The 26507-nt window shown below is 40.0% G+C and overlaps 2 protein-coding genes and 1 long non-coding RNA gene across 3 annotated transcripts in view; 2 read left to right on the forward strand and 1 right to left on the reverse strand.

Moving 5' to 3' along the window:
- Positions 1-550: 550 nt before the first annotated feature.
- Positions 551-9497, forward strand: serinc2 (serine incorporator 2). The gene is made up of 10 exons (XM_020638032.3): positions 551-690; positions 3588-3749; positions 4803-4987; positions 5142-5221; positions 5481-5618; positions 6621-6790; positions 6996-7086; positions 7285-7447; positions 8476-8691; positions 8780-9497. The coding sequence occupies exons 1-10, from the start codon at positions 652-654 to the stop codon at positions 8916-8918; spliced, it is 1383 nt and encodes a 460-aa protein (XP_020493688.2). The 5' UTR covers positions 551-651; the 3' UTR covers positions 8919-9497.
- Positions 9498-13589: 4092 nt separating this feature from the next.
- Positions 13590-15675, reverse strand: LOC136177064 (uncharacterized). Its single transcript, XR_010664714.1, has 2 exons — positions 15190-15675; positions 13590-14226 (listed from the first exon to the last, which is right to left on the reverse strand). It is a non-coding gene; the product is annotated as an uncharacterized lncRNA (long non-coding RNA).
- Positions 15676-17282: 1607 nt separating this feature from the next.
- hivep3a (HIVEP zinc finger 3a) overlaps positions 17283-26507 on the forward strand; it is a 40482-nt gene continuing 31257 nt past the window's right edge. The window contains exon 1 of the mRNA XM_065948308.1: positions 17283-17325. The gene's annotated coding sequence lies outside the window, so the exon portion shown is untranslated. The remainder of the gene's footprint in view (positions 17326-26507) is intronic.

Raw genomic sequence — 26507 nt, forward strand, 5'->3', positions numbered from 1 at the left:
ACTGTGTTTTTTTTTCCTTTAAATATAGAGGCTATATCATCTTGAAATAAAGTATCATCAACATAGCATTGGCGATTATTTTGAATTGACGTGAATTAACATAGGCCCCAAACCAATTAGGTTGTAATGTGAAGACTATCAAATTGTTCAAGGGGTTAAATGATGAACTATAAAAACGGGCAACTCTCTTGCCTATCCAATTAGTCAACATTTTGAAGCGAAAACTCAATTAGCCAATCACAGCCTGCCTGTTGAAGTTTTTAACCACAATGCCCCATGAAAACTATTAACACAGTAGGCCTAAGGTATTTTTCCCCAAGTGTCCATAATGTCGGAAGTAGAATGATTTTGCCGGAAAAATAAAACTGAGAGCATCAATTTACACAAGATGTCCTGTCATAATACAACGAGCATTCAACAAAGGTTTATACCTCACAATAAACACACTGAACCGAAATGAATCATTACCAGTTTTGTACGTACGGTATAAAGTATGACGGTGTCTAAAGTGACTCAGCCTTTATTTTGAAGGGGCGTATAAGGTTGCCCGATACTGACTTCTGTCTGACTTGACGTCGCCATTTTGGCTCAGTTTCTTCCTGAACTTTTGAAGCTTCGTCAACTTCAATCGGAATTGAGAATTAAACAACCATGGGTGCTTGTTTGGCACTGGGTTCCCTTGCTAGTTGTGTGAGTATACATTAACTGTTGTTATCGTACATGTGTGATAAACGTAGATACGTGGTTTTTTTACGTATTTAGCTGGATTAGTGTTGTTTTTTTGCGTCGTTTGTTCAAGGAAGCGTTTACCTTGAGGCGATGACGTCATGCTGTGAAAGTTGTTTTTTTTATTTACTGCTTTTTTACAGAGAAACATACATGATTAAATAGACATTATATTTTCAATTAATAATTAAATGAAAGGGTTTAACCAATTTATAGTCTATTGCTATAATTTGAAATATAGATTAAAGTAATGTTAGATTAACTTTGATGTAAGCCGCCCTTCCTGCTTGACAAATTGTTAAAAGAAAGCGAACAAACTATTTTGAAGAACTTGTGCCGAGTTTCAATGTTAACCATATACCCTACCCCAACTTACTCTAACTTTTAGACATAGACATGTCAAATCTTGTTGACAAAATGGCTTTCTACAAGGAAAAAAAAAAAAAAAAAAAGTCCCTTCATGAAAGGTGGAGTTGCCAGATTTCTTACAGAGTTTGGTGTCAGAGCATGGACTTCATTTTGCTTTCGTTTCATTTGTCTTGTAAAATAACTCACAAAAAGGCCTAACCGCGTAGATAAACAGATTGTAGTGCTGTGTTTACATCTGTTGTTTCCTCAAATTGTTTCCTAAAACGGCGCCGTTTCCGGGTTTCAGTCGGGAATCTGCACAATGTCCTCCGCAGTCGGTTGTCGCTGTATTGTTGTTCTTACGTTTCCTTCATAAACATCCTTGCGTTAACTTAGATTGTATCCTTGTTTGTGTATGTTTCTTTGACTTTAGCATCTTATATTTTTACAACATATAATCTCAATGTGTTTATTTATGAGATTCTTGACACAATTCGTAAAACTCCAAGCTGCAAAATGTTGTGTTACAATACGCGTTAACCTCTTTAAACCTGACCCCCTTTCTAATCTTCACCAGTTAAAACAGTCATTGAACAGAGTTTTGTTATAATTGCAATGTAGATTTTGTTTTTTTAGTTTGAATGTTGATGAGGTCAAACACGTGGATCGGGAAGATCAACATGCAGCTTTGTCAACTTTAAAAGTTGCATATTGAAGATAAAGGAAATTCCAAACAATTACACAACTAGATTGTGATCACATGCTCTTTGTAACATTGGAAACTGTAGCTTAATCTGCCAAATAAATAAATAAATAAATAGCCCTCAGTACATTTAAGTAATAAAGTAAAGTGTACTTTGCCAATATAAGAGTTGAGTAGTCTTAAATAGTTTTGGAGTAAAAGATGATAGTTATCTAATTTAGTGGAAATTGATTTGAAAGCCTTTATTGTCATTGTATGACAAAAGACTGTGAGATTAAGATTTCTACTCCTGTTCGGTGCACAGATAACACAAGATAAAAACATGGGCACAGATTAGGCAGATAGAAAGAAACATACTCGAATGCAGTACCTTCCCGTTACAGATCTGCAGAAAACAACAATGCTTAACATGACAAGAGACAGTGGTGGGAGAGGTTACAGGTAGCTTGGGGGTTGGACTGCAGTACCAATTTTAAACACCATGTGTCAGAGAGTTACATATTACTTCTTTAACTATTATTTCAGTGGCTGCCATTGGTGGAGATCTCTATATTGATAGAATTCAATTGTAAATCCTAAAACAATTAGCCTAAATCCTAGATAATTTTGAGTGATGGATTCATTTTTTTTTTTAATCTTAAAGGTTTTGATACAGAAAAAGCTGTTGAATAAATAATCTGCCGCACACCTGAAAAATACTTTTCTGTGGCTTAATTGCGTGTGAACAACGTAGCGTTTCTTCTGTGTCTTCCTCAGCTTAGCCCAGAATAATCACATAGGCCTATGCAGGGTGGTCTGTCACGTGACCCTTCCGTATTTAAGTCATTTTTCAGTGTGCTGCTGAATAGTCCTGCAACTGACCAACGCTTGAGTCGATAGGTTGGCTGTGCGTGGAGTAACCGGTTTATCGTTTGTGTAGAGACAAAACAAAACTAGTTTTCTCTGCAGCAATGTCTCGTCCAGCTTCCGTTAAGATCTCTGCAAAACTTTGCCAGTGAAAAAGTACACTCAAGCATTTTCTGGTCTGCGTGCTGTGATTTGCCTAGTCAGAATCCCACCCACTGACAGTGATGATGATAGGCATTAAGAATATCCATATTCAAATCATCACTTTGTCATGGTTGGTCCGGTTCTTCTTTTGTCGGTCATATAAATGTATTAGCATAAGCTTAGCCTGTTTCATAACCATAACCTACCAGTTGTAGGTTTGAGTAGTCTTTGTATTTGGGTAGCTTTTCTCTTGACTGTTCAGGAATATGATTATTTGTAAGAGTTGTTTGTTGCTCAGGTAGTGTGGCCTGTCGGATCTGTGGAAACTGGATTCATCCCGTCACGGCGGCTGAGCTGTTTACACCCAGGGCTTGTGTACTCTGGTGCATAGTTAGTGAAGGATGGCTGATCTCAGCTACAGACTCTGCCTCAGTGCCTCACACACACACACACACACACACACACACACACACGCACCTCTCAGCAGTGTTCATCTGAATCATGCAGGAATCCTCTATGATCGTGTTTCACAGCACAAGATCAGAAACAGACAGGGAGAGATTTGTGATGATGGCTGCACCAATCACAAGTCTGATTGCTGCTGCTGCTCTAAACCCTTATTACTCTGTCTCTGCCTCTCCTGAAGAAGAAGAAGAAGAAGAAGAGAGATGGTTTCCCTGACAGCAGACACAGTGCTATTTGTTGTTTTGTCATCGCAGGCCATGCATGCATTACCCTGATTAACTGGCCTGCCTCTGACTGTCATAAAATCTGAATCTGAAGAAGGCCTCGCTAATTCTCTCCCTCATCTCTTCTCCAGGCGTCCTGTCTGTGCGGCTCGGCCTCCTGCCTCCTGTCATCATGCTGCCCGTCGACGTACAACTCCACCATAAGCCGGCTGGCCTTCTCCTTCCTGCTGCTGCTCGGGACGATGGTTTCTGTCATTATGATTCTGCCTGGCATGGAGGAGCATCTTAAAAAGGTACATTAGATAAGACGAGATTAGATCACATTTAATGGTCCCCACAGGGCTGCTGCATAAGGGTCTGTAATTGTTTCGTTATGTTTTTCCTCAAAGCACATGGCATTTCGAAAGCTGGAAGAAAAATAACTCAAAAGTGGTTTCCTGAGCTGTAACCCCGGCAACAGAAATACTGTAGAGCAGCTGGGCAGGGTGCTTGGATTATGTGTTTATTAGGAATGTTAGTTTTAATTTTGAACCCAAATGTGCTGTTATTTTACGACCATTGAATTCATGAGCAGTAAGTAAGGATTGTTTCTAAAAAAATTTTTTTATCACTTTGAATACAACAAAGTATAGTTTACTGGTAACCTGCTGCTGCCCTTTTGACTTCTCATGGTCACTGCAGGAGTCGGAGATGATCGAAAGAGCTGGAAAGTTCTCCCGCTCTTCTCAAGGCATCGTTGTTGAATTATTTAGCCTTCTTTGTCAGACTGGAGTCCAACTGTAACATATCAACGACAACATTTCATTTATCAGTGTCCTGATTTTGACCCTGAAAGGGGAACATTCCACCAAAGCAGTTTTCGAAGTTAATTAAATTGAATATACATATTTTAGAATCCCATTTACTAGCAGCTGTACTGTGTTTAACCACAGCTTTAAAAACAGTTGGCTAGTTTTCTGTTTACAATTCAAAGAGCTAACCATAATCAGGCAAAAGGTCAAGGGTCACAAACTGAGGTTAAAACCCTAAATCAGGCTTATTTCTGAATGTGCGCATTTCCAAGTATACCCTCTTAGACCTGAGTAATGTCGGCACATCCCCCATGTTTTAACTAGGAAATGTTAGGCTATGTATTAGGCCATTTATAATTGGGGATATTCATTCAAACAGATATTGCTTTTTACATGACGATGTCTGTGATCTGTGTAATGGTACATCAGGCATATTGTTTTAAACTTGTTGAACTGACAACAAGTTCTCAAACAACAAAAGTTGTTCAGTCCATTGGATTCTTGCTCTGCCTGCGCTTCATCAACTGTTCCCTTTGTTTGTCTTCTCACTGTCAGATTCCAGGTTTCTGTGTTGGTGGCTCTTACATACCCAGCGGGAACAAGGTGAACTGTGATGTCATTGTGGGCTACAAATCAGTGTACCGTATGTGCTTCGCCATGGCCTGCTTCTTCTTCCTCTTCTCCATCATCATGATCCGTGTTCGCAGCAGCAAGGACCCCCGAGCCTCCATCCAAAATGGGTTCGTACTGTAACAGCAGCTTCAGTACCACAGCCCTGTGTGATTAAAAAAAACCATGCTGCACTCTGGTGGCTAAACAAGGGAACTGCATCTTTAATATTGTATTTATATTCATATATAAAAAAAAAAACATGTGTATTTTGTGTCTTTTCAGTTTCTGGTTCTTTAAGTTTCTCATGCTTATTGGCATAACTGTCGGAGCCTTCTTCATTCCAGATGGCATCTTTACTACAGGTAAGAAGCACACACCTGAGTATTGTTGGCTACACCTGAGAATTACCGGCTCAGTTTTTCTAAATGTTAGGCTTCATGACTTTTTAACCCAGTTTGTGTTCATATCAAAATCAAGTGAAGTTTCCGTTCCAAGCAGAACTGATCAATGTTGACCTGCAGTGCCGCTTACTATCCTGAGAGCCTCCTTCTGCTGTGAAGTGAATGTTTTGGTCATTGAACACTTTCAAAACCTTCCATGACAAACGTCTTCAATCCTCAGTGTGGTATTACTTTGGCGTTGTGGGCTCCTTCATCTTCATCATCATCCAGCTCATCCTGCTGGTGGACTTCGCCCACTCCTGGAACCAGGCGTGGCTGGAGAAAGCAGAGGAGGGAAACAGCAAGTGCTGGTTTGGAGGTATCCTGTCTATCTTTAAGTCCAAGTGTAAAATTCAAGACAGTGAACTCGATATGAGTCATCTGTGAAACAGCGCTCACATGTTGTCTTTCAAATCTATGCACTTTGTTTTTCAGCTGTGTCATTAAACAAAGAGCAGTGCAGAAGTAACAGCATGGCAGGCTCAAAACCGCCACTCAGTGTTCATCATAAATAGGGTTTTTATTGGAGCTGATTACCAGCAGAGCATTTCATGGTATTCACATCCTGTAAAAACACTTATAGGGCTTTCACACTTCCAAACAAACTTCTCAAAAACTGCTGATATTTGCAGGAGGAATGCAAGTTTTTCACCCGGAATTTATTTTCTAAATCTTTTCAGAAACTTTGCATACAACACTGAAACCTGACCTCATTCTGTTGTAGTTTGGAGTCTCTGATCATTTTTTTCCAGGCTTACAAAATGTCAACAACTGCTATCCTATGCATTTATAATAGCACCCAAAAAAAATGTTTCAGGAAAAAGCAGAAGCTCCACCTATTACTTCTTCATGAAGAGATATCGACAGTCACTTTAAAAAAATGAAGGCACTTCAACAATATTAGTCACCCCGTCTTCAAAACATTGAAGATGCTAATTCAAGAACTATTGACAGATAACTGAAGGACATGGCTGACCCTCTTAAAAGTGACAGGATGTGAATGAGGGAGGGATTAGGGGAGAGTTAGTTGTTACCCTCTTCTTTTTTTTCTCTCTTCTCTCATTTTGCTTGTTGACTGGTCAGTTTGCTTTGCCGTTCTTCTTAATTGAAAATGATCTGTTCTTGTAAATGTTTTGATTCTGCTTCCTCATGAAAAGAACAACAACTATTTCAACCAGAACATTTCCCTACCTTTAACTCGTGTACCAGTATAGTAATGCTACATTAACTTCCTGGTGTCAGAACTAAGAAACATGTGACTTCATCACATCCGAGTCAAGTGTCATGTGATGCCTGACGACTCTTTCTTCTCCCCTCTCAGCTCTCCTGACCATCACCATTATTAACTTCGCCCTGGCTTTCACTGCTGTCGTTCTCTTCTACGTCTTTTACACCCAACCAGACGGCTGCACGGAGCACAAGGTCTTCATCAGCCTCAACTTCCTGTTCGGCATCGTTGTGTCCATCGTGGCGATTCTGCCCAAAGTCCAGGTGACGTAGAGACTGTAGAAGAAATATGTTTATTGATATAATTTGATTGAAACGATTCATTTTTTTTTTTTTACATGTTTTGCAACCTAACGTTCCATGTGTGATACTCCACAAGTGGTTCAGTGATATTTACAAATCTCTGGATCTGTTTTACAAGTTACAAAAAAAGTTGTTGTTGTTTTCCTGACTCCTGTTGTTCCCACAGGAGGCTCAGCCCAGCTCAGGTCTTCTTCAGGCCTCCATCATCTGCCTCTACACCATGTACATCACCTGGTCAGCCATGACCAACAACCCCAGTAAGTCCAATGAATCTGAGCCACAACATGACTGCATTTTCATTCCCTTTCATTCCATTCAGAACCTGACCCAGGATTTTAAGAAAGTTTGTAAAAGGGAATGTGTCACTCTAATCCTAACCACTTAGCCACAGTCGCCGCTGTGAATGTGACTCTTAATGACAGATGTATAATGGTTTTCTTTGTTTCTGACCTCAGACAAGCAGTGCAACCCCAGCCTGTTGAGTTTGGTCCAGCCCAACGGTCCTACTCTCCCTCCAGGAGTTCCTGCTCCCACTCCAGCCCCTGGAAACGTCCAGTGGTGGGATGCACAGGGCGTCGTGGGACTGATCATCTTCTTGTTCTGTACTCTCTATGCCAGGTATGCTACTGTTATTTTTACTGAGGTTCATTTTTTTTTTATTTTAGACCTTGTGCTCATATTGTACCTCCTCAATTCATGAGAGGACTGAGGCCAGAATGATTCAGACTAAAGTGGGTCTATGAGTACACATGGAATTTAAGGATAAGATTTTACTTAGAAAAAGAACAGCATCTCGATGAAAAGAAAGAAATAAGCAGTGGAAAAAAAGACTCAAAGATGATTCAGTGTCATCCGTATATCTGAAGATGTCTACAGACCAAAGGGACGTTCTATTACGTACACAGTCCATGCAGAGTGTACAATGGACTGACCTTATGCGGGATGATATGACTCTGATGCAACGCTGAGATTGCATTTGAAATTAAGTAGTCCAATCCAAACTCTAGTCTATTTAATTAGTTTGAAGTTTTCTCATTTCTACCTGAGGAGAGAGCTGATCAAATCTGTCACTTCATGCAGTTTTTTCAGCATCTTTTTTGGCTTAATTATTGTTGTTAAAATAGCAAAATCTTGTTATTTCTGCGTCATACTGTTGGAGAAAGCCAGATTACAGCTGATTTATGTTAGCTGGTTTTCATCTGAACATACTGGTTCCCATACTGAGCCTAGCCGACCCTCACCTAGCTAACACGTCATCGAACTGGAAACTGGTCAGCCTCAGAGAGCTTGAAGCTGCAGTAAAGTTTTAAGACAGTGAAATTAGTCAAGCTGTGTTTGCACCGCTCGGTTTTATATTTTCACCACAGACGTGACAGCTGCCTTTTCTGACTGATGTGGAAGTGACAACACTGACGAGTTTAAGTCTGTTTAATCTTTGTTTTTTATTTAGATCCCCATCACAGCTGCTATTCTTCCTGGGATCAACATGATTTCCAAAATGTCGATCCAAAAATACACTTACCATCACAGTACAACCAACAACAATACAGACGTAATGAGGCGCCATAGTCCTCCAAGCTGGAGTCATGCTCTGTCATAAACATAAAGGATGTAAAGATAACGTCTCTCGCTCTCTCCTGCCACAGCATCCGCTCCTCAAACAACTCCCAGGTGAACAAGCTGATGCAGACCGAGGAGGGCCAGGGTCTGACCGCTAATATTGAGTCTGCGACAGGAGAGGACGGGGTCCGGCGAGCCGTCGACAACGAGGAGGACGGAGTCACCTACAGCTACTCCTTCTTCCACTTCAGCCTCTTCCTGGCCTCGCTCTACATCATGATGACTCTCACCAACTGGTACAAGTAAGTGTCGGTTCTTTAGTCTTCTGACCAGCTGACTTTTTTTACGTGCATCCTTTTTTCTGAAAAATTTTTTGTTTCGTCTCATCAGGCCTGACACCGACTACAAGGTGATGCAGAGCAGCATGCCGGCCGTGTGGGTGAAGATCTGCTCCAGCTGGCTCGGCTTGGGCATCTACCTGTGGACCCTGGTGGCCCCGCTGGTGCTCCCTGACAGAGACTTCAACTAGATGCACTGAAATCTGACATCTGATCACCAACCTCTTGCTATTTGCACCTTGTAAAAAGATAGCTTTAGCTTCCAATGGATCTGCTTGGTTTGCTTACAATTGCACATTTAGTGATTAGCTTAAAATTGATTTTGTGGCTGGAGCTGAAATTTGTATTTTTTTCAAAGAAGGAAGAATAATAAGAGTTGAGCTTTAACGTCACTGTCTAGCTTTTCCATCTCATGCCACTCCCCCCCCTCCGATACTGTTACACATATGCACTACATACCAGGACCAAATGCATCTTAAGTAATCCTTTTGAGGGGTTCACGCTTTTGCTTCGTTTCGCAACATCTTGTTTTTCCATTATCTTCACAGGCATACAAATGATTGAGTTTTTTTTAAAATTGCATCCCTTTGTTGTAATGCCCAGTTTTTATATCTAAAGTGCCTTTTTATCATGTTTTGCTATTCAAAGAGATTACTGATATATCTTTTGACATTTAGATGAGAGCGTCATGTTCCAAGTTGATTTCTCAAAGTGCCCTGTTTGTATGTTTTCATTACAATCAATAAAGAGGATATCCTGATCGTCTTAAATCAGCGTGTAGGAAACATTTCTGTCCTATAGGTGGGGCTGTTGTCCCTCAAATGTGACTGTCTTTGTAGGAGCTGAGCTGAAGTTAGAATTGATTTGGAAATACATGTGTGTGTGTGTGCAGTTGTTAAGCATGTATTACAACGTTTTTTTTTTTATTGTAATCAGTACTTCATGATTTATTCACAAATGTTCAACATGATGTCATCAAGTGTAGTCAGCAGGGAACTCTAAAAGCCTCACATCCCACACTCAGTTTATCACATGATCCTGCTGAAATGTGATTTAGTGTATTCCTTGGATGTAGGATTCCCCGCCGCAACACTCACACACTCGGACTCACACACATTTGGCATTAGTAATGTAAAGGGAATGTGTTTTCCCCAATCACAAGATCAGCATGAGTGAGGGGGCTGAACACAACACTTCGTTATGCTCCTTCTCCAGCAGAGTGTGGTATATGGATTACAACTCTCCAGTGTCAAGCAATGTTACTTTCCAGTTGAGTGATCATCTTGTCTTCATAAATGTCTTCCACACAAGTGTTTGACAACTGCATCTAAGGGATCAACGCAATAAATGTTCATAAACATATCTATCTCTACACATCTGAGCATTGATCTAAGAAAGATTTATCAGCATCAGATCTTTCTCTCTCCGATATCGGTATCAGTATCGGCCCCAAAAACTTCATAGCAGTCGGGCCCTACTGTTCACAGCTGCCTTTCATTAAAACGTTTTAATACATTTATGTTAATAAGATGCTTAACTATAACTCTGCACTGTAACTTGTACTCTTATTTTTGTATAACTCTTTATATTTTAGCTTCTGTTTTAGATAATTCATTTTTTTCTTCTTTTTGATATTTAAGATTTAAAAAATGTTCAAATATGTTTTACTGTTTCCCTTTGTCTTGATGCTTTTCATGTCTTGTATGAAGCAATTTGAATTGCCTTGCTGCTGAAATGTGCTGCAGAAATGAACATGCCTTGCCTTACATTCTGCCTTCAAACTTTAAAGAGGCTATAAAATCTCTTTCTCAACCAGCTTCCACTGGTAGTGCAGGGATCGTACATGAACACACTGTTTTCTACTGAAATGAAAAGAGTTTCGGTTATTTCATCTAGGAGATTTAGTTTTTCAGGTGGGTGGAGCTCAGTATTTAAAAAAAAAAAAAAAAACAGTGATGTTACGTACTGCCGATGACAAAACGCTGATGTAACCGCTTTATGTAAGATTTGATTGGCTGAATCTAAATAAGTTCTCCATCTTCATAGACTGATAACAGGTTGGTACTCTGTGGAGTTAATGCAGCACCAAGGGGCGCCATCATGCAACCAAAGACATTAACAAATATACTGTATACTGTATTTTTCTCCTTGGAAAACAGGAATAATGATTTTTAAAGCAGACATCAAAGCTGTAGGAGACAAAAACATTTTAATTTCTGCTGGACTTTAAAATGAATTCATAGTTTTTAATGTTGATTTCTGTCTTTGCAGTAGTTGATATACTGTAAAAAAAAAAAACGATGTAAAAGTAGCTTACATCATGAATACCTTACATTAGAGTCATGATACTATTTCACTGTGTGTTTTCTCTAAGCTGATTGTTGACATAAACAACACGAAGCAGGCTAATTCGGCACAGTGACCGCATGGTTATGTCAGTAATCTGTCATTGGTCCAATTTCTCTCTGGAGGTTCACCCTGCTCAGGCACGTTTCACTCAACATGTGGATGCTAATATCATGAGATGTAGGGGACATTTAATCCCCTGCCGCACCTTGGCACCCTCTTCTCACACTCGGGCCATCTCTAAACAGTAGCTAGCTGCATGCCTGAAGTTGTGATCTGACCCACATTGTTATGGCTGACAGTGACAGTGGTAGTCCCCGGCCCAGCTGTGAGCAGCAGGCTGATCTAATGCTGTTATATAAAGCTGAATGAGGCTCTGATCAGTTGCATAAGACAGTTTTAGGACCAATCTCATGGGGGCTCATAACACGCCTCTGCCTGTTGTGGTTTGGTAATGCTCGCCCTGCTCTTGAGGACCTTTACCATCACCATCATCACAGCCATTAACAGAGATAACAGGGGCTCCTTAGGGGTTTGAGGCACCCAGCAACCAGGTAAAAACAAGCTATATGGAGCTCTGAAGGTTTGCAACTGGCAGGCCCGGGAGTCCTCATTAACTCACTGCAGAACGATAATCTCACACTTTTAATAAGACAAAATGATAGTGTGAGAACAAAATGACATCAGTGGTGGAATATGATGAGGGTCGTGATGATACATCAGAATAAATGCTTTAAGTTTGAAAATTCAAATCAATAAACAAAATATTTGATGAATAATTGATGACTGCAACTGATGGACGATTCCAGAGACCCCATTAAGAATGACATCATATTTGACATCATATTAATTGGCCTGATGAAACTTGGCCTGATGAAAATTCTAGTTGTGTTTTGACTCATCATCAATGTGCTGTTTATGCTACCTCGTACTTTTTTGTGTTTCAACAGACCATTTTATTCCCAAGACGCTTTAAACAACATCTTGAAACACTGCATCCTTTCAGATTTGCTATTTCTTATTCTTATTCTGCCGAACTTAGACATGTGGTCCTAATGTGTGGACACTTTTTCTGCAATATTTAACAGAAGTACAACGTAATTGGCTTAAAAAAAAAAAGATGGCAGCCATCATTGACCAGTCTTTCTAGGACTGCAGAAAGACTACAGACTACTCTACAGCCAAACTGAAGAGGAAAATGGAAAAGTTACAAAATGCATTAAAAACATTTTACGGGGAATAACCATAGACTGTAAATATTACTGGACGAACCCTGACCCGTCTGTGACATAGGCAGAAAATGAGTCCAATCGACGGCCGCATCCATATTGGATTTGCAGTCTCAACCTAACTTCGGATCAACCTAGCGACAGCAGTAAGGCGGGACCGGCGGGACTTAGCTCCGCCCATTCAGCTCGACGTTAGCAGTCCACTTGACAGCATAGCTAACAGCTAGGCTGCTAGCATCAACTATTCCTGCTCGTCCTGAGAAAACTCTACAAACAGTAAGGTAACATTTAACTTTTCTACAACACAGTTAAAACGAATTATATTCAACACAAATATTTAATTAAAGTCTTAAAACTACACTTTTTTAAATATACAATTATGTTTATGAGTTATTTGTTAGAGAAGTTAGACTTTGTCAGTGTTAGCAGAGAAATACATTAACAAAGTTTTATCCATAAACTGTAAATAAATATGAGACATCCAGAAGAAATCAATATTACAAAGCATACAGTTCATGTTACTGTTCTGACAAAAAGAGGAATGTCTGAGTCTTATATTTACTGATGTCAACAGCGATGAGGTGAACATGACAATTGAAAAATAATTATTTAGTATTTATTATAAGACATTTGTTTTCTATTGAACCCTGTGAAGTCATGGAGTCTGTGGACAGTGTCAGCTTCACACCAAAAACTTTAAGTATTAGAAAAAATAGTATTTAAGACTGGCATCTATTATTATGAGTTGCAGCTACCTTGTTCAATATTATTCCTGCAGATGTGGCTCATAACAAAAAAACAGCCTGAGCTGTCACATGTAGTTAACTGTACATTTTGTGTTGTCTGAGGCATTAATTGAACACCTTTGTATTTCTCTTATAGACACAGTGTGCATTATTGGTGACTTGTCCGTCAAGGTGCCCAGAGAGCTGCAGAGACAGAGGAAGAAACCTGAGCCTCAACAACATCTGCATTTGTTGGTTCTTCTGGGGTGGACTTCAGTTGCTTCTCTTCAACAGCTCGCTGTGAGGGAGGTCTCCCCCGGATGACCTGAGTGATGTCACCCACAGGCTGAGAGCTGGAGCTGAGGCATGTTTTAAGCCTTTTGACAAACCGTTACACCGCGCCCACCTGTCAAGCTGGTCAGCTACACGCCTTATTGTGAATAACTCTTATCCTTCATCAAAACATTCACCCCCCCCCCCCTGTACAGTGTGTGTCCATCGAGACATGAGCTAATCACACCTATTTGTTTGTTTTGTACCAAGCTGTAAACATGTTCATCTCTGCTGTAAAAACAGACTTTTTTTAATGTTGTTTTTCAGATTAAATAAATATTTCTATATAAATGCACTCTTTTATGTCTACTTATGAGTATACATTTCAGATTAATGCTCAACTCAATAGCTTAGGGAAGGAAGTCTACTTTTACACAACTTCTTACTCTTTTGATAAATACTAATGTAGTTCATTTCTGAAAGTGGGATGGAACAGAGTCATTGCAAAAATTTGCCCTTAAACACAGCCCCATTCTTAAATCAAGATACGTGGAGAGTAAATAAGATCAATAACTGGTGAATAAAAACACAGTTAAAAATGATTTAGAAATGTAGTCTTCCCAGATCAATATCACATAATATCAACTTCTCCCATCTAAACTGGACAAAGGGTTTTAAAATGGGAAGAAAATAGTTTGATTGCAAGTTGTTTGGAGGAGATCTAGTTTTATTTGAACAGCATGAATACAGTCTTCCAAGGTGCAAACCCTCCTCCTCCTCCTGAAGCCTGTGGAGCTCGTTGATGTACTGCTGTCTTATCTGCTGGCCATCTTCTCTCAGCAAAACTTTGACTGTTGAAAAGTCATTCAGAAGAAGCTCGAGCATGTGACATGGATCCAGGAGAACATGGACTTTTAGTGCGAGGTCTTCAGGATGACAAAGAAAGAGAGAAAATATCAGTTATTCATTAAATCATTTTGTTTGTTCTCATCTATTTTTCTGTATTCATCTGTGTGTAAGAACACATTTATAAATTCAACAGTGTACTACCCAGACAACAAAGGTACAGTATTCAGGTAATCAACATCTATTCAAAGTTAAGAAGATAAACATTATTGTAATCATCATCTCTCACTCACACAATGATATTCCACATTAAATTGTCTCAGATTTTGTGAGGAAAAATTAAGCAATTTATTGTGGATAGTACTGTGTACTCTTAACATGAAACAAATATAACCTGAATTATTTAAATCAGTAACAGGTCCCAACTCTCTGTGCTTTAGTACAGAACATACAGTAACTCATTTATTATTAACATGAGCTCAGTACATGGCTGTATTCTTCAAACTATTTCTTATACTTTATATCTATGTGCTTTAAATCTTATTTTCATTCCATGTTATTTATATTTTATATTTCTACTGCTATATTCTGTGTATGAGTTCATTGAAAATTAATATGGTTATTAATATAGTTCTTAATGGTTACAGATGCTCTTACAAAGTGAAGTTTTTTAAAGTTGTTAACAGTTTGCTCAAATCTTAAGACAGCACATTAGGTTCAGTTCAGTTTATGTTACTGACGGATAATTACTACACACAGTTTGTTTTTTAATGTCCACATTTACGTGGAGTATAACATTCATCATAATGTCAGATAACCACCGAGGTGAACCTTTAGCTTCTAACATCACACAAACTCATTATTTTCAACAACAACATCTTAACAACAAACATTTCTAAACCATTGACCGTAAATAATGTAAATAATGTAAATAATGAGCTACACAGTTAGCCGACTGGTTTACAAGCTAACGCTAAACAAGCTAGGTCCGTAAATATAAACACATGAGTAAGCAGTAAATATAACACTACTATATCACTTACCGAAGAAAACTGAAGCATCAACTTGTTGGATGGTCTGTTAACCGCACAGCAAGCCGTGTATGTTGTCAGATATGTGTTAAAAAACTCTCCAAACGAAGTAAGAAAGAGGAGAAATCAGACGGATCAAGCTGTTAGCCTCCTGACCTGCTGACCTGACAGACAGATGCAGCGCGCACAGCTGTCAATCAAATCTGACACAACCAAATATGGGCATAGTCGTTTTCCTTAATAGAATAAAATCCGATGAGTTATAAAAAAATTCACCCCCCCCACAGTGTGAGGAGAAGGGGCCGTCAACTTCTCAGATATATCTCGTTTTTTGAACCAGGCTGTAAACATGTTGATTCCTGTGGTAAAAACGGGCTTTTTTGGCTGTGGGCTTATGGCACTTCCGGCGCTTCTGCAGCCAGCCTCAAGCGGAACCTCGAGGAACTGCAGTTTTTTGTACTTCCGCATAGGCTTCATTTTTCGAGACCGGAGGTTGCCCCTTGGGAATAACTTGTTTATGTATGCTTTAAGCAATATGTGGTTTGACCATAGACTGTAGACATTAATGGACGAAGCCTGAGTAACGTCAGCCATCTACTGTGTTACTGCAGGGGGGTCCTGAGGCTCATCGGCAGCAGCCGCCATGGTGGAAATCCTGTCTCAGCTTAACTTTTAGTCAACCTAATGACAGGCTGAAGAGCTGGAGCTGAGGCGGTTTATAAACCTCTCGATGAACTTGCATCGTGCTCACCTGTCAATCAGGTCAGCTACGCGCCTACCTATGAATAACACGTATCATTTTCAAAATCAAAACAGAGCCATTTAAAAATAATTCACCCCCCCTGTACAGTGTGTGCCAGTGATGACAATAACTAATCAGACCTATTTCGTTTTTTGTACCAGGCTGTAAACATGTTCATTTATGCCTGTGATGTGTATGTGACATCCGGTGTTCCTGGAGCCAGCCTCAAGTGGACACTCGATGAACTGCAGGATTTTGCACTTCGGCATTGGTTTCATTTTTCAAGACCTGATGAGGTTGCTGCTTGGGTTTGACATTTAATGTAAAATGGCACATTTTAGCAATGCTAAAAAACAAACAAACAAGAAAGTAGGCTACTCATTTAACAACATTGGGACTTTACTTTTGTTCATGGAAAGTGAAAGTGTAAAAGTAGATAAACATTGCTACATTAAATTAGGAGGGAGTCATTTTGTACCCTGCGTTTATAATGGAGATGCCGGTGCGAGGGCAAATTGCAGCATAAACTCTCAACTGCCAGTACGGCATCTGGACTAGACCATCCGGTAACAACTAAACTTCTTCTACCAGTCTGATAAAACAAAGTAAAGACATGGTATATATGTTTGTAATATAATCCATTGATGATAGGCTGTGAAGCCAGATATCACCAGCTGGAGGAGTCATGATGAATTAGGACAGGGATGGGCAACTTTGGTCACAGCAAGGGCCACGTTCATTTAATTCTCACGGCCAGGGGGCCAAATTGTGGGATACAAAAAACGTTTACAGTCAATTATGTCTCAAATTTAACTCAACATATACCAGTGATCAAATATTATTTTGGACATATTTCTGGTTCTCATGATTTCATGGCAGATTTTGTCATGTTTTCTTCATGCTTCAAATTAATTGATATGTGAAAATTGACTTGAGGGTTGATGGGGGGCCCGCATGTGGCCCCCGGGCCGCCAGTTGCCCACCCCTGAATTAGGAGAACTAGAATTATCTGAGGTACTGTATGAGGTGTCGCTGAAGATGCCAGTATCAAACCAGCTGAAATGAAACAGACAGTTTCCGGTCTTAACTTTTGGCTATGAAATCACAAACCAAAGCGTGGAGCTCCGACTGAAAACAGAGGAACACGGCTAAGTACGTGCAGAAGGTAAATCAACATATACCATTTTAAAATGAAGTAAGAGCCTGACATCTCATGTAGCCTACTGCTGTTTCAGCATTTGAGCTCCCACGCTTTGTCAACGCCCTAATGCTCGCGCGCTTACACTTTTATTTTGAAGGTCACATCTGTCATGTTTCCTGTCCACTCGTGACGTACGTCGCGTAACTTGACGCAGCTTGTGGAGCCGTGGCCGCACCGCAGAGAAGTGAAGTTGAGCATCCTGCAGGTAATGAACGCTCATACGTGGTGTCAGTGACGCTTTATTCCTAAGTAATACCCCGTGTGTGGTAGTTTTGTTTAACTATTTTATTATCACATTGTGGGGCATTCCGGTTATTCTTGTTCAGCATGTTTTTTTTTCTTGACGCTATATGTGCGGTATATCAAGATAAAGGTAGCTAACGTGAAGATGGGAAGGGGGTTACCAGAGCTAAAGGGGAGGAGGTGCTGTCCGGTTTCTTGAGTGTTTAGGTTGACATGAAAGTAGGGTGTAAGGCTACCTGAACCCGTCCTGGGCTAACGTTAGTTTATTCCCCGAGCTGGCTTCATTCATTGTCTGTGAGAGGAAGGAGGTGGCGAGCTGCGCCAAGCTGGCTAGATTCACATGCAGCGGCACCGGAAGTGAATGACTTCCGAAGTAAACGCCTTAAATGTGTCTCTCTTGGTAAAGTAAGCACAGTTGGAAGTTATTCGTGTTTATGAGCCGACGTGGTTTTGAAGAAAATTTACATTATATACATAAAGGTAACTTACTGCTGGGACAGTGGTGCGACTTAAATGACTAAGATTTTGTGTTGCAGTTTTATTTTGAAGGCGTTCTTTGGCGGACGTTGTTAATGCTTCTAGCTTGACTGTGATCGTAGTAAGAGAACTGCATGATTTAACATACACTGTAGTACTCGACTTTATGTTGCCAGTGTGTTGTGTAAATCGACATTTTCTGGTCGCACTGCTGCTGCTTTTGAAAAGAAACGCTGTGTGTGTGTGTTTCATGTTAAATGTCCTATAAAGGCAAACTAAAAGGCTGAAAAAGGTGAAATCATGAATTGTGGTCATTGGCGTGTGCTGCATGGGGCGATGTTATCGCATGCGACCTGTTAGTATAGCAAACGAAACTCCATTCAAAAAAAAAAAAAAGAAAAAGGCATTTAATAGGCTATATTTCGTCTAAAAGCGCGCATGCCCGTTAAGATCAAGTCATTTTACAAATTATTTGTAATTAAAAAATTAAATTGACTACTTTTATTTTTGTGAAAGATCATAGTGCAGAATTGCATTGAGGAATACAGAATGGACACATAAATATAATCATTATTAGGTCCTGTTCCACACTCTATAAGGCCTACTTCTAATAAAAAATAATAATAATTAAAAAAAAAAGCACAAGTAGACAAAAACTTGTGCTTTATGCAAGATTTTTGGCGTTGCCCCCCCCCCCCACCCCCCACCCCCCCACATGCAACAGAAAATAAAAGCGTTCAGCTCCAACGTGAACGCCTTCCTGCTGCTCGGTCATTTCTGCACAACCTGCTTCTAAGGAATCCAACATGACATCATGACATCATGACATCATGCGTGAGAAACGGAAGCGTTCAGGACGGATTTTTTGTTTTGTGTGTGTGTGTGTGTGTGTGTGTGTGTGTGTGTGTGTGTGTGTGTGTGTGTGTGTGTGTGCGTGTGTGTGCGTGCGTGTGTGTGTGTGTGTGTGCGTGTTGTTGCAGGATCAAATCGCCGATAATATTACATAACTGAGCTTAAATTGGAGGGCTGATTTGGTTGTTAGTATAGTGCCCAAGTGGATAAGCTCTTACCTCCCATGTTACAGTGGATTTCCCGTCATAAATGTGTGTTGTTTTTTTTTTTACTTTTTTCTATCCTGCTTAGAAATCAAAACAAATATGCAGGAGGATGTTTTTGCAAAGAGCAAGAAAATGAGCTACTGGGCGGATCAAGTCTGCAGCTCTAAAAAAAAAAAAAAAAAAAACACTCCTCATTGCAATGATGCTTGCTGGATTAGAGGGCATCTGAGGACAGCAGTGGCTTGCAACATCGCTCTGCTGCAAAACACTCGATGCAACAACAGAGTCCTTTTTTTTCATTTTTTTTTTTCATCTGCTCCATGTGAATGCGATTTGTGTATCATAGGATTTAGAATTATCCTTCAAAGACATCACATGTCTGGTTTGAGCAACTATCTGTCTGGATATAGACAGTGTCTGATCAAAATGAGAGAGTGTCTGTTCACAAATAAGGCTGCAAATGATTCATTTCACTCTCTATTAATCTAGTATTGATCCTTTTACATTAAATCTATGAATACTTTTTTTTTTATATATATATTTCTTTTAAATCCGGCAAACAACTATAAAACCAAAAGTATTCACATTTTAATGATACGAAACAGAAAAGGCATCAAACCCTCTCATAACAGAAACCAGTGAGTACTGAACAGTAGGGCTGGGAATCTGATTTCGATTCTTGGGGGTCTCGATTCGATTGAGACTCTATTTTTCGTTTCAAAACAATTCTGGATTCCTAATTCAAAGTTTGTCTTTGAATGAGTACATACTTCAGGATCTCCTCCAGTCATCTGTGCGACTGGCTGAATTTCTTGCTGCTCCATTTGGCATTCGACTGAGTTATAGAGCTAGCCTTAGCAGGGAGTGACTGATTAGCCTAAAAAAAAAAAAAAGTTAGGAATCTATTTAAAATCTCAGAAGAATCTTGAATTTTACATGAATCGTTTTTTTCCCACCTCTACTCAACATTTTTCAACTTGATAAAATGATAGCCGTCTAAATCGTACTTGTGTTGACTAAATGTTGCCCTGATAGACAAATGAATCAATCGACTTGTGTTTTGATTGGTCGTGTTGCAGTTTTGCTACATGGACCAACCAATGGAGTCGTAGCCAGCTTAGTCTGTGTCACGTTATAATCGAGTACACAAATGCAGACTGCCAAAAGCCATCATTCATTAAAGCACCCTGACTCATGCCTATAACATCACAGCATGTGGTTAACAGTTGCTATCTGATTGATCAGCCAATGAATTGAACGATGTTAAATGCATCTTTTTGGTACTTTGGTAAGTCTTGACTAATATCCCAAAAAATCATTTCCATCACATGAGGTTCGTATGCGATGGAGACATTGTTGAGTTACTCAGTAAACAGATAAAGTCTTACATATTACTTGGAAATGCCTCATAATATATTATAACAGGAAGGTGTGTTGATGGTATTGTAATAGGTTTCCATTAACAGGAATCAATGGACATGGTGCGGCCAATCTTTATGGACCAGGTAGAACCAGTCAATAGGTTATTCTGTATTTAATAAAAAATGTTTTCAGAGTTAAAATGAGACACGTTATGTGTAAAGCATATAGTTTTTGTCATGGTGCGTTTAATCACAGACGATGACTCAGGTTGGAGTCATCTTTGCATATTTACAGTAAAGTCTTGGTGCTTTCAGGCAACCTCCCATCCTTTAACTGGAACCTGAGTAACATCTCACTGTGTAATGTTGTTGTTCTGTCTCAGTCTGCAGTGAAGGGGTCAGATTTTTAGCATTCTTGTGTCAGACAGACTCCCGGACAGGGAGTTTCTCTCCTGAAAAGGCTCAGTGGAGAAGTCCAGTGGCTGTGACTGCGGCTGTTTATTATCATTTTTTCTCCCCCCTGAAGTTGTCTTCCACCTCGGCAAGGGGGACATAACATAATCCACTGTGTATTCCAGCAGTCACATTTAGTTCCGTGTACCTGCATCAATCACTCACTCAGATGATCCTGGGCAGGGCAGCTCCTGTCATGTTAGGCTTGTAGGACGGCTTGTCCAGGAAGCGCAGAACTTTGTGTCACCGTTTGTGAAACCCGAGCCTGCACATTTATAGACTGCATTTTTTTGTGGCATGTTTTTGTGACGGACTGTGAGGATTTTGAAAGACAAAAGAAATCACCAGTCAGGGAGTGCATGATGAACGACACTATTATGTAACTTTAGAATCCAGCCTTTTGGGATTTAAAAAGCAATAAGGACAAGATAAACGTAAGCGTTGGATTGGACTTTTTCATTTTCTGTTTTGACTTTTGTGTCTTTTGTTGTTGTTAATCTCACTTTTTTCATGTTTTTTTGGGGGGAATTTCCAAGAGATAACGATAAGGGCTGTCAATTGGATTTAGCCTCTCAGTCTATGTGTGGATAAAGGAGTTTATAATGCAGTGTAAGTGGTTGACTGGATACTGTATGACAGGCAATACGTTACTTTTCAAATTCTTAAATCTTTGCTCTGTTACCACCAGGGCTTGGAATCTTTGGGTGTCTCACGATGCGATTCGATTTTGATTCTTGGGGGTCACGATTCGATTCAGAATCTATTTTCAATTCTGGATTCATGATTTCAAAGTCTAATTTGGCATTCTACGGAGTTAAAGGGCTAGCCTCAGCACTTAGCAGGGAGCGACTGATTAGTCAAACAAAAAAAATCGATTTTTGGGAAGTTATGAATCTTTTTAAAATCTCAGAAGATAAGAATCTTGATTTATTTCCCCACCTCTAGTTACCACTATACAGGACATGCCTTAATTTGAATACAATCAAAGTTATAAAAGTATGTTCATTCTGATCAGGATACTTATACAGTAGTTGAATATATTTGTAACCATTTGGACGGCATCCAATAATTCTTTTCAATATAACCCATCTATTCTATCGATTGATTCATTGATCAATCATTGGGTTCAAAAACAATATTTCTGTATCGACATGTGAGGAAAAAAGTGAAATTGATTATTTATGTCGAGCAATTTCCAAAGCAATTATGAAGAACAACTTACCAAGCTGCTGATGGGTCTTCCAGTTTATGAAGCTTAATCTAAACCGTCGTCATAGCCATTATCAGTTAGGTTGTTGTGGGTCCCTGTAGGTCAGAGTTGTGTTAATCGATACTGATGTTTCATGGGTGTTAAAGTGGGAGCATAATGGCCTCACTGTGGAACTGATAGGCCCGAAGCCCAAATGGCTTTCACTGTTTTTGCCACTGGGGCAAGAATGTGAGGTGTGTGTGGTTTTTTTTTGACACTGGCCACGAGAGGAATGGCTCAAAAGGCGACCAGTCTTGAGAGTTAACCCTGCCCGGACCGGAACACGTACAGTGGTGGTACGGTAAACACTGATGCGGTGTACTGAGTCTCAGAGTGTGTCCTGAGGTCCCACGGCGTGCTGATGCATTATGAAATGGCGCACACTCTCGTTTTTTTTTTTGCTACGGCTCTGTCAAAGATCCCTCTGTTCAGCAGAGAGCAGCAGGACAACATCGATATTCATGCTGCCTGTTCTGATGGAGTCACCAGTGGGCGCCTCATCCCTCACATGTCAGTCATTACAGCGTCCTTGGTAGCAGGTGAAATGTGAGGGCACTTGTATCTCTAGAGCTTCACTGATGTTGTCCATCTCGCTATGTCAGGCACTTAACGCGGGGAGAAAATGCCAAGAAGACGTACAATCTGATCCTGATAGTGAAACATTGAGTAAACAGTCTTGCAGGTGAGGGGCTGATTCAACCAGGAGAAAACTGGGAATAGGAATCATAAATGCCCAAGTGTGAACTCTTTGAAGACAAAGTGGTATTTATCGATGATGTTCAATTCCTTCAATAATGTTTTCCCAATATAACCAATATAAGAGTTTTAGGCATCTTTAGTTTGGGATTACATCACTCATGGGTACAAAACGTTTTGGAAGTGCTATGCTTCAGCCAGCAGGCATGACATGGACATGTAGCTAACAGCTGTTTCTGATAAACAAAAAGCTTTTGCTCTCTCTAGTGGTTGCACACTCCAGACATAATTAGGACATCATTTTGCACATTTCAAAAAACATTGAAGCTGAAATGACCTCCTCATAAGAGGGAACTGGGAAGTAGGAAATGAGAAGTTGCCCATACTGAACATTTTAGCCTTTACACTTGGTTATATGGATATGTTTGTTTTACTCATAAACTGGCCTTATTTGGAAGCATTAAGCCCAAAGTTCAAGTTTGTCTAAACACAAAAAGTCATGCAGAAAATATGTCTAAATAATAATAAAAAAAATGATTCAAATTCTAAAATTGGAAAATAAAAGTGAAATAGAAGGATCACAAAACAAGTTAATAAAAATCTGGTTCCAAGAAATATGTACTTTAATTAACTTCCTGTTCATAAAAACCATTGGAAAAACAAAAAGGAAGACAAAAAGACTCCAACAATTATATGTCATTCTATCTGTTTAAATAGTAATCAATTTGATCGCTTCTCTGTGACTACATATGGCCATCTGGTAACATTAATATTAACTTTAATATATAATTAACTCTACACTTACTGAAATGAACATAAGAACTCTACATACAGTAAGGAAGTGAGTGTGTGCGTATTCGAGCTTCCCCCAGCTCAGGACATCAGAACATTAATCCTGAATCACTACAGATTCAATAGGAAGCAGGAAATGACCATTCACCACTCCCTACAGTGGTTACTGTACATAATGCTGAACTTGCATTACTCTCATTGGAACAAATCTCTTCCCAATGCAATACATCATCAAACTTCATGTTCTTTCCTTCCAACCTGCAAAAGCACTTTTTTTTTTTTAAATCCAAGCAGCTACAGCGGTAATAAATCATAGACTCCTCGTGCGAAACCTTGTGTTTATGATTTAAGATGTGTCTTGTAACCAGCACTCACATGCGAAATAGGATGTGTGGTGCACATACACACACATCAAAAGATAAGGGTGACAACATTCCAGCTAGTCATGTAGCAGGGGGACCCTATGGTGGCCCCGGTCATCAATCTTTAGGAGTTCCCCCAGCCTCAGAGACACGAGCTTAAATGTCACAACTGCCGTAAGCGAACAGATTTCCTCTCTGCCGGCACCCGTCCGATGTCGACGGGAGCGGAAATTGACTCTCGTCCTTGTTAATGAAAGGATACACTCGCCCTTGTGTGTTGACGTCGTCACCTTGTGATCGTGCACAGGAAAATGTGTTGGCACAAAGATGTGCACGTGTGCTCTGTGAACACCTTATGTTAGGGCGTTTAGTGTCATGATTACCTGCAGGGTGTCTTTGTGTGCGCACGCGTGTGTGTGTGTGTGTGTGTGTGTGGAGATGCATGGGACTCGAGCATGTGCAAGCTCGCTGTGAGTGGTTAGGCCCTTGGCTGATTTGCAGTTTTCTGGAAGGGGTTGGATACCTACAGTGACCCTGGAGGCGAGCGTATGGACCCAGCTTGGGTTGCTCTGCGAGGTGGAAGGGCCTCTGGTTTGTGTGACCCCCGCTGAGGGCGCAGCCTGTCAGGCAGAAGGCCGATCAGCTGCACTTCTCATTCACAAATACCGGACGGGCATACACGCAAACATACGCACACTGAATGCACCCGCATGTCCAACTTAGTCCCTGATCCCTTCAAATGTATTTTATACAATGCTGAAATTGTATTTGATTGTTATTATTATGTCATCACTTCAAAGAAAAGATTATGTTCAATCTCTTCCAATCAGATTGAACATAATCTCTGTAAACAGATATTTGTAGGCAAGGGACAAGATTTTTGGTATACCAGAGGCATTCCAATTTCTGTTTATAGTCTGACTTATATCGAGCAGTGACGTCTAAGCTTTGTGTTTATGCAGGAAAAAAAAAAGAGTCTGAGTGGAATGAAATCCCTGAACCCATCCGCTGACGACAATTAAGATTGTATTCTTCTCTATAAACAGATATCTTCTTATGATGTCAGACAGTAATCCAGCGGATGACGTTATTGTTGAACTCCAGCTCAAATTTCATGTCTCCCGACGCAAGTCAGACTGTAAACAATGACCCACATGCAAGTTATCAAGATAGCCGCTGCTAGTGATGGTGAACATTGGATGATACGCCTTCCTCGTGTGTGTGTGTGTGTGTTCTTTAACCTTTGTGAGACTTCAAAACCATTCTCCCAAATGATGAACTCTTCATCTATTATTGTACACAATGAATATAGTTTAATGACCGTTTCAGTATCACACATCAATGATTGACTCAGTCTCCTTGTTTGGCATTGAGCTCTGCTTGTTGTCCAAACCTCTTAATTAACAAAGCTCAATCAGGTCTTTGGATACAACCAGTTCTCATTATTATGTCATTGTATTATATAAAAATGCAAAAAATTAGAACTGATTTATAACTGTTGACCTTTTTTAAAGCATGATTATTATTAAAACCAGTTAATCGCTTCATCCCGCCCCCCCTTCGCATTTACTCACAATCCCCAGGTAGGGCTTGGCGATATGGACCAAAAATCATATCTCAATATTTTGGAGCAAAAAGTTGATGGGTGATATACACTCAGCGGCCACGTTACAGTTCTTCAACTGCTCCGTATTGCAAATATGTTATCAGCCAATGACAGGTCACATGACAGCATCTCAATACATTTAGATTTGTTATAGTATTTAATTTGTTATAAGGCAGAAATTTTGGCTAATTGTTTCCTGACAATCAGCTCATTGAATAATTGACCTATCGAAGCCCTCTGTGTGGTTGGGATCAGGACGCTGCATTATTACCTTTTAAAATATATATCTCTCTTAAAAAGCTGTCCTAGTCCTAAGAGAAATACTTAGAAAATTGATGAGATGTTATTTTGCTGGAATTTTCGGTAACGTTAATGTGTTTGCCAGGTCATGATTCTCTGCAGTCGTTTCATTCATTGTTTTCATGTGAACTCGTTGAACGCAGCATCATTAGTGTCCCGTTTAAAGTCTCATAGGGACACAATAACCTTTCCTCTGTACGCGCCTGTCGACATTGCCATCGTCGCTCAAGGTCGTGTTGTCTCCGAGCACAGAGACTATATGGTGCTACCCCGCAGGCTGTGTTGTGTTACGTAACTGCAAATTTTTCTCCATTTGTCCCACAGTAGGCTCATTGCCCATGAACCTCCTGTGATAGAGACTGCAGCGCGGCTAGTTCCAAACGCAGGCAAACTGCTGACTCAGCAGGTGGACTACAGGTATAGACCTCAGTATCACAGGCAGCCACGTCCTGATTGTTGCTTTGCATCGTGAGAGTGTGTGTCAAAATATTACGGCTGCCCACTGTAACACTATAGCTCCTCCCGTCTCTCTGTGAGGATGATATAGATTCTTGGACAGGCGGACGCTTTTGGCAGCCGGCCTCATCCTTGTCTGTTGATTCACTGTTGGTGAAATAAGAGAACATATGGCTGCTCTCTCCCTGCATTACATCACCTTGCAATACAAGCAGATTGGTTTGCATTTAAAGCCCAGCTCAGTAAAAAAAATTTTTTTTTTAGTTATTTTAAGTTATATCCGAACTGTGATTTCTGCAAAAAAAAAATGGGCATCCTCTACAATAAATGTTCC

The sequence above is a fragment of the Labrus bergylta genome, chromosome 19, assembly GCF_963930695.1.
Source record: "Labrus bergylta chromosome 19, fLabBer1.1, whole genome shotgun sequence".
Classification (NCBI taxonomy): domain Eukaryota; kingdom Metazoa; phylum Chordata; class Actinopteri; order Labriformes; family Labridae; genus Labrus; species Labrus bergylta.

What these genes read in the sequence shown, in the direction of transcription:
- serinc2 (XM_020638032.3), top strand. Translation starts at nt 652, where the DNA reads ATGGGTGCTTGTTTGGCACTGGGTTCCCTTGCTAGTTGT. An exon ending in CAGCAAGTGCTGGTTTGGAG is followed by an intron (nt 5,619 to 6,620) that starts GTATCCTGTCTA and finishes CTCCCCTCTCAG; the next exon opens with CTCTCCTGACCATCACCATT. An exon ending in AGCCATGACCAACAACCCCA is followed by an intron (nt 7,087 to 7,284) that starts GTAAGTCCAATG and finishes TTCTGACCTCAG; the next exon opens with ACAAGCAGTGCAACCCCAGC.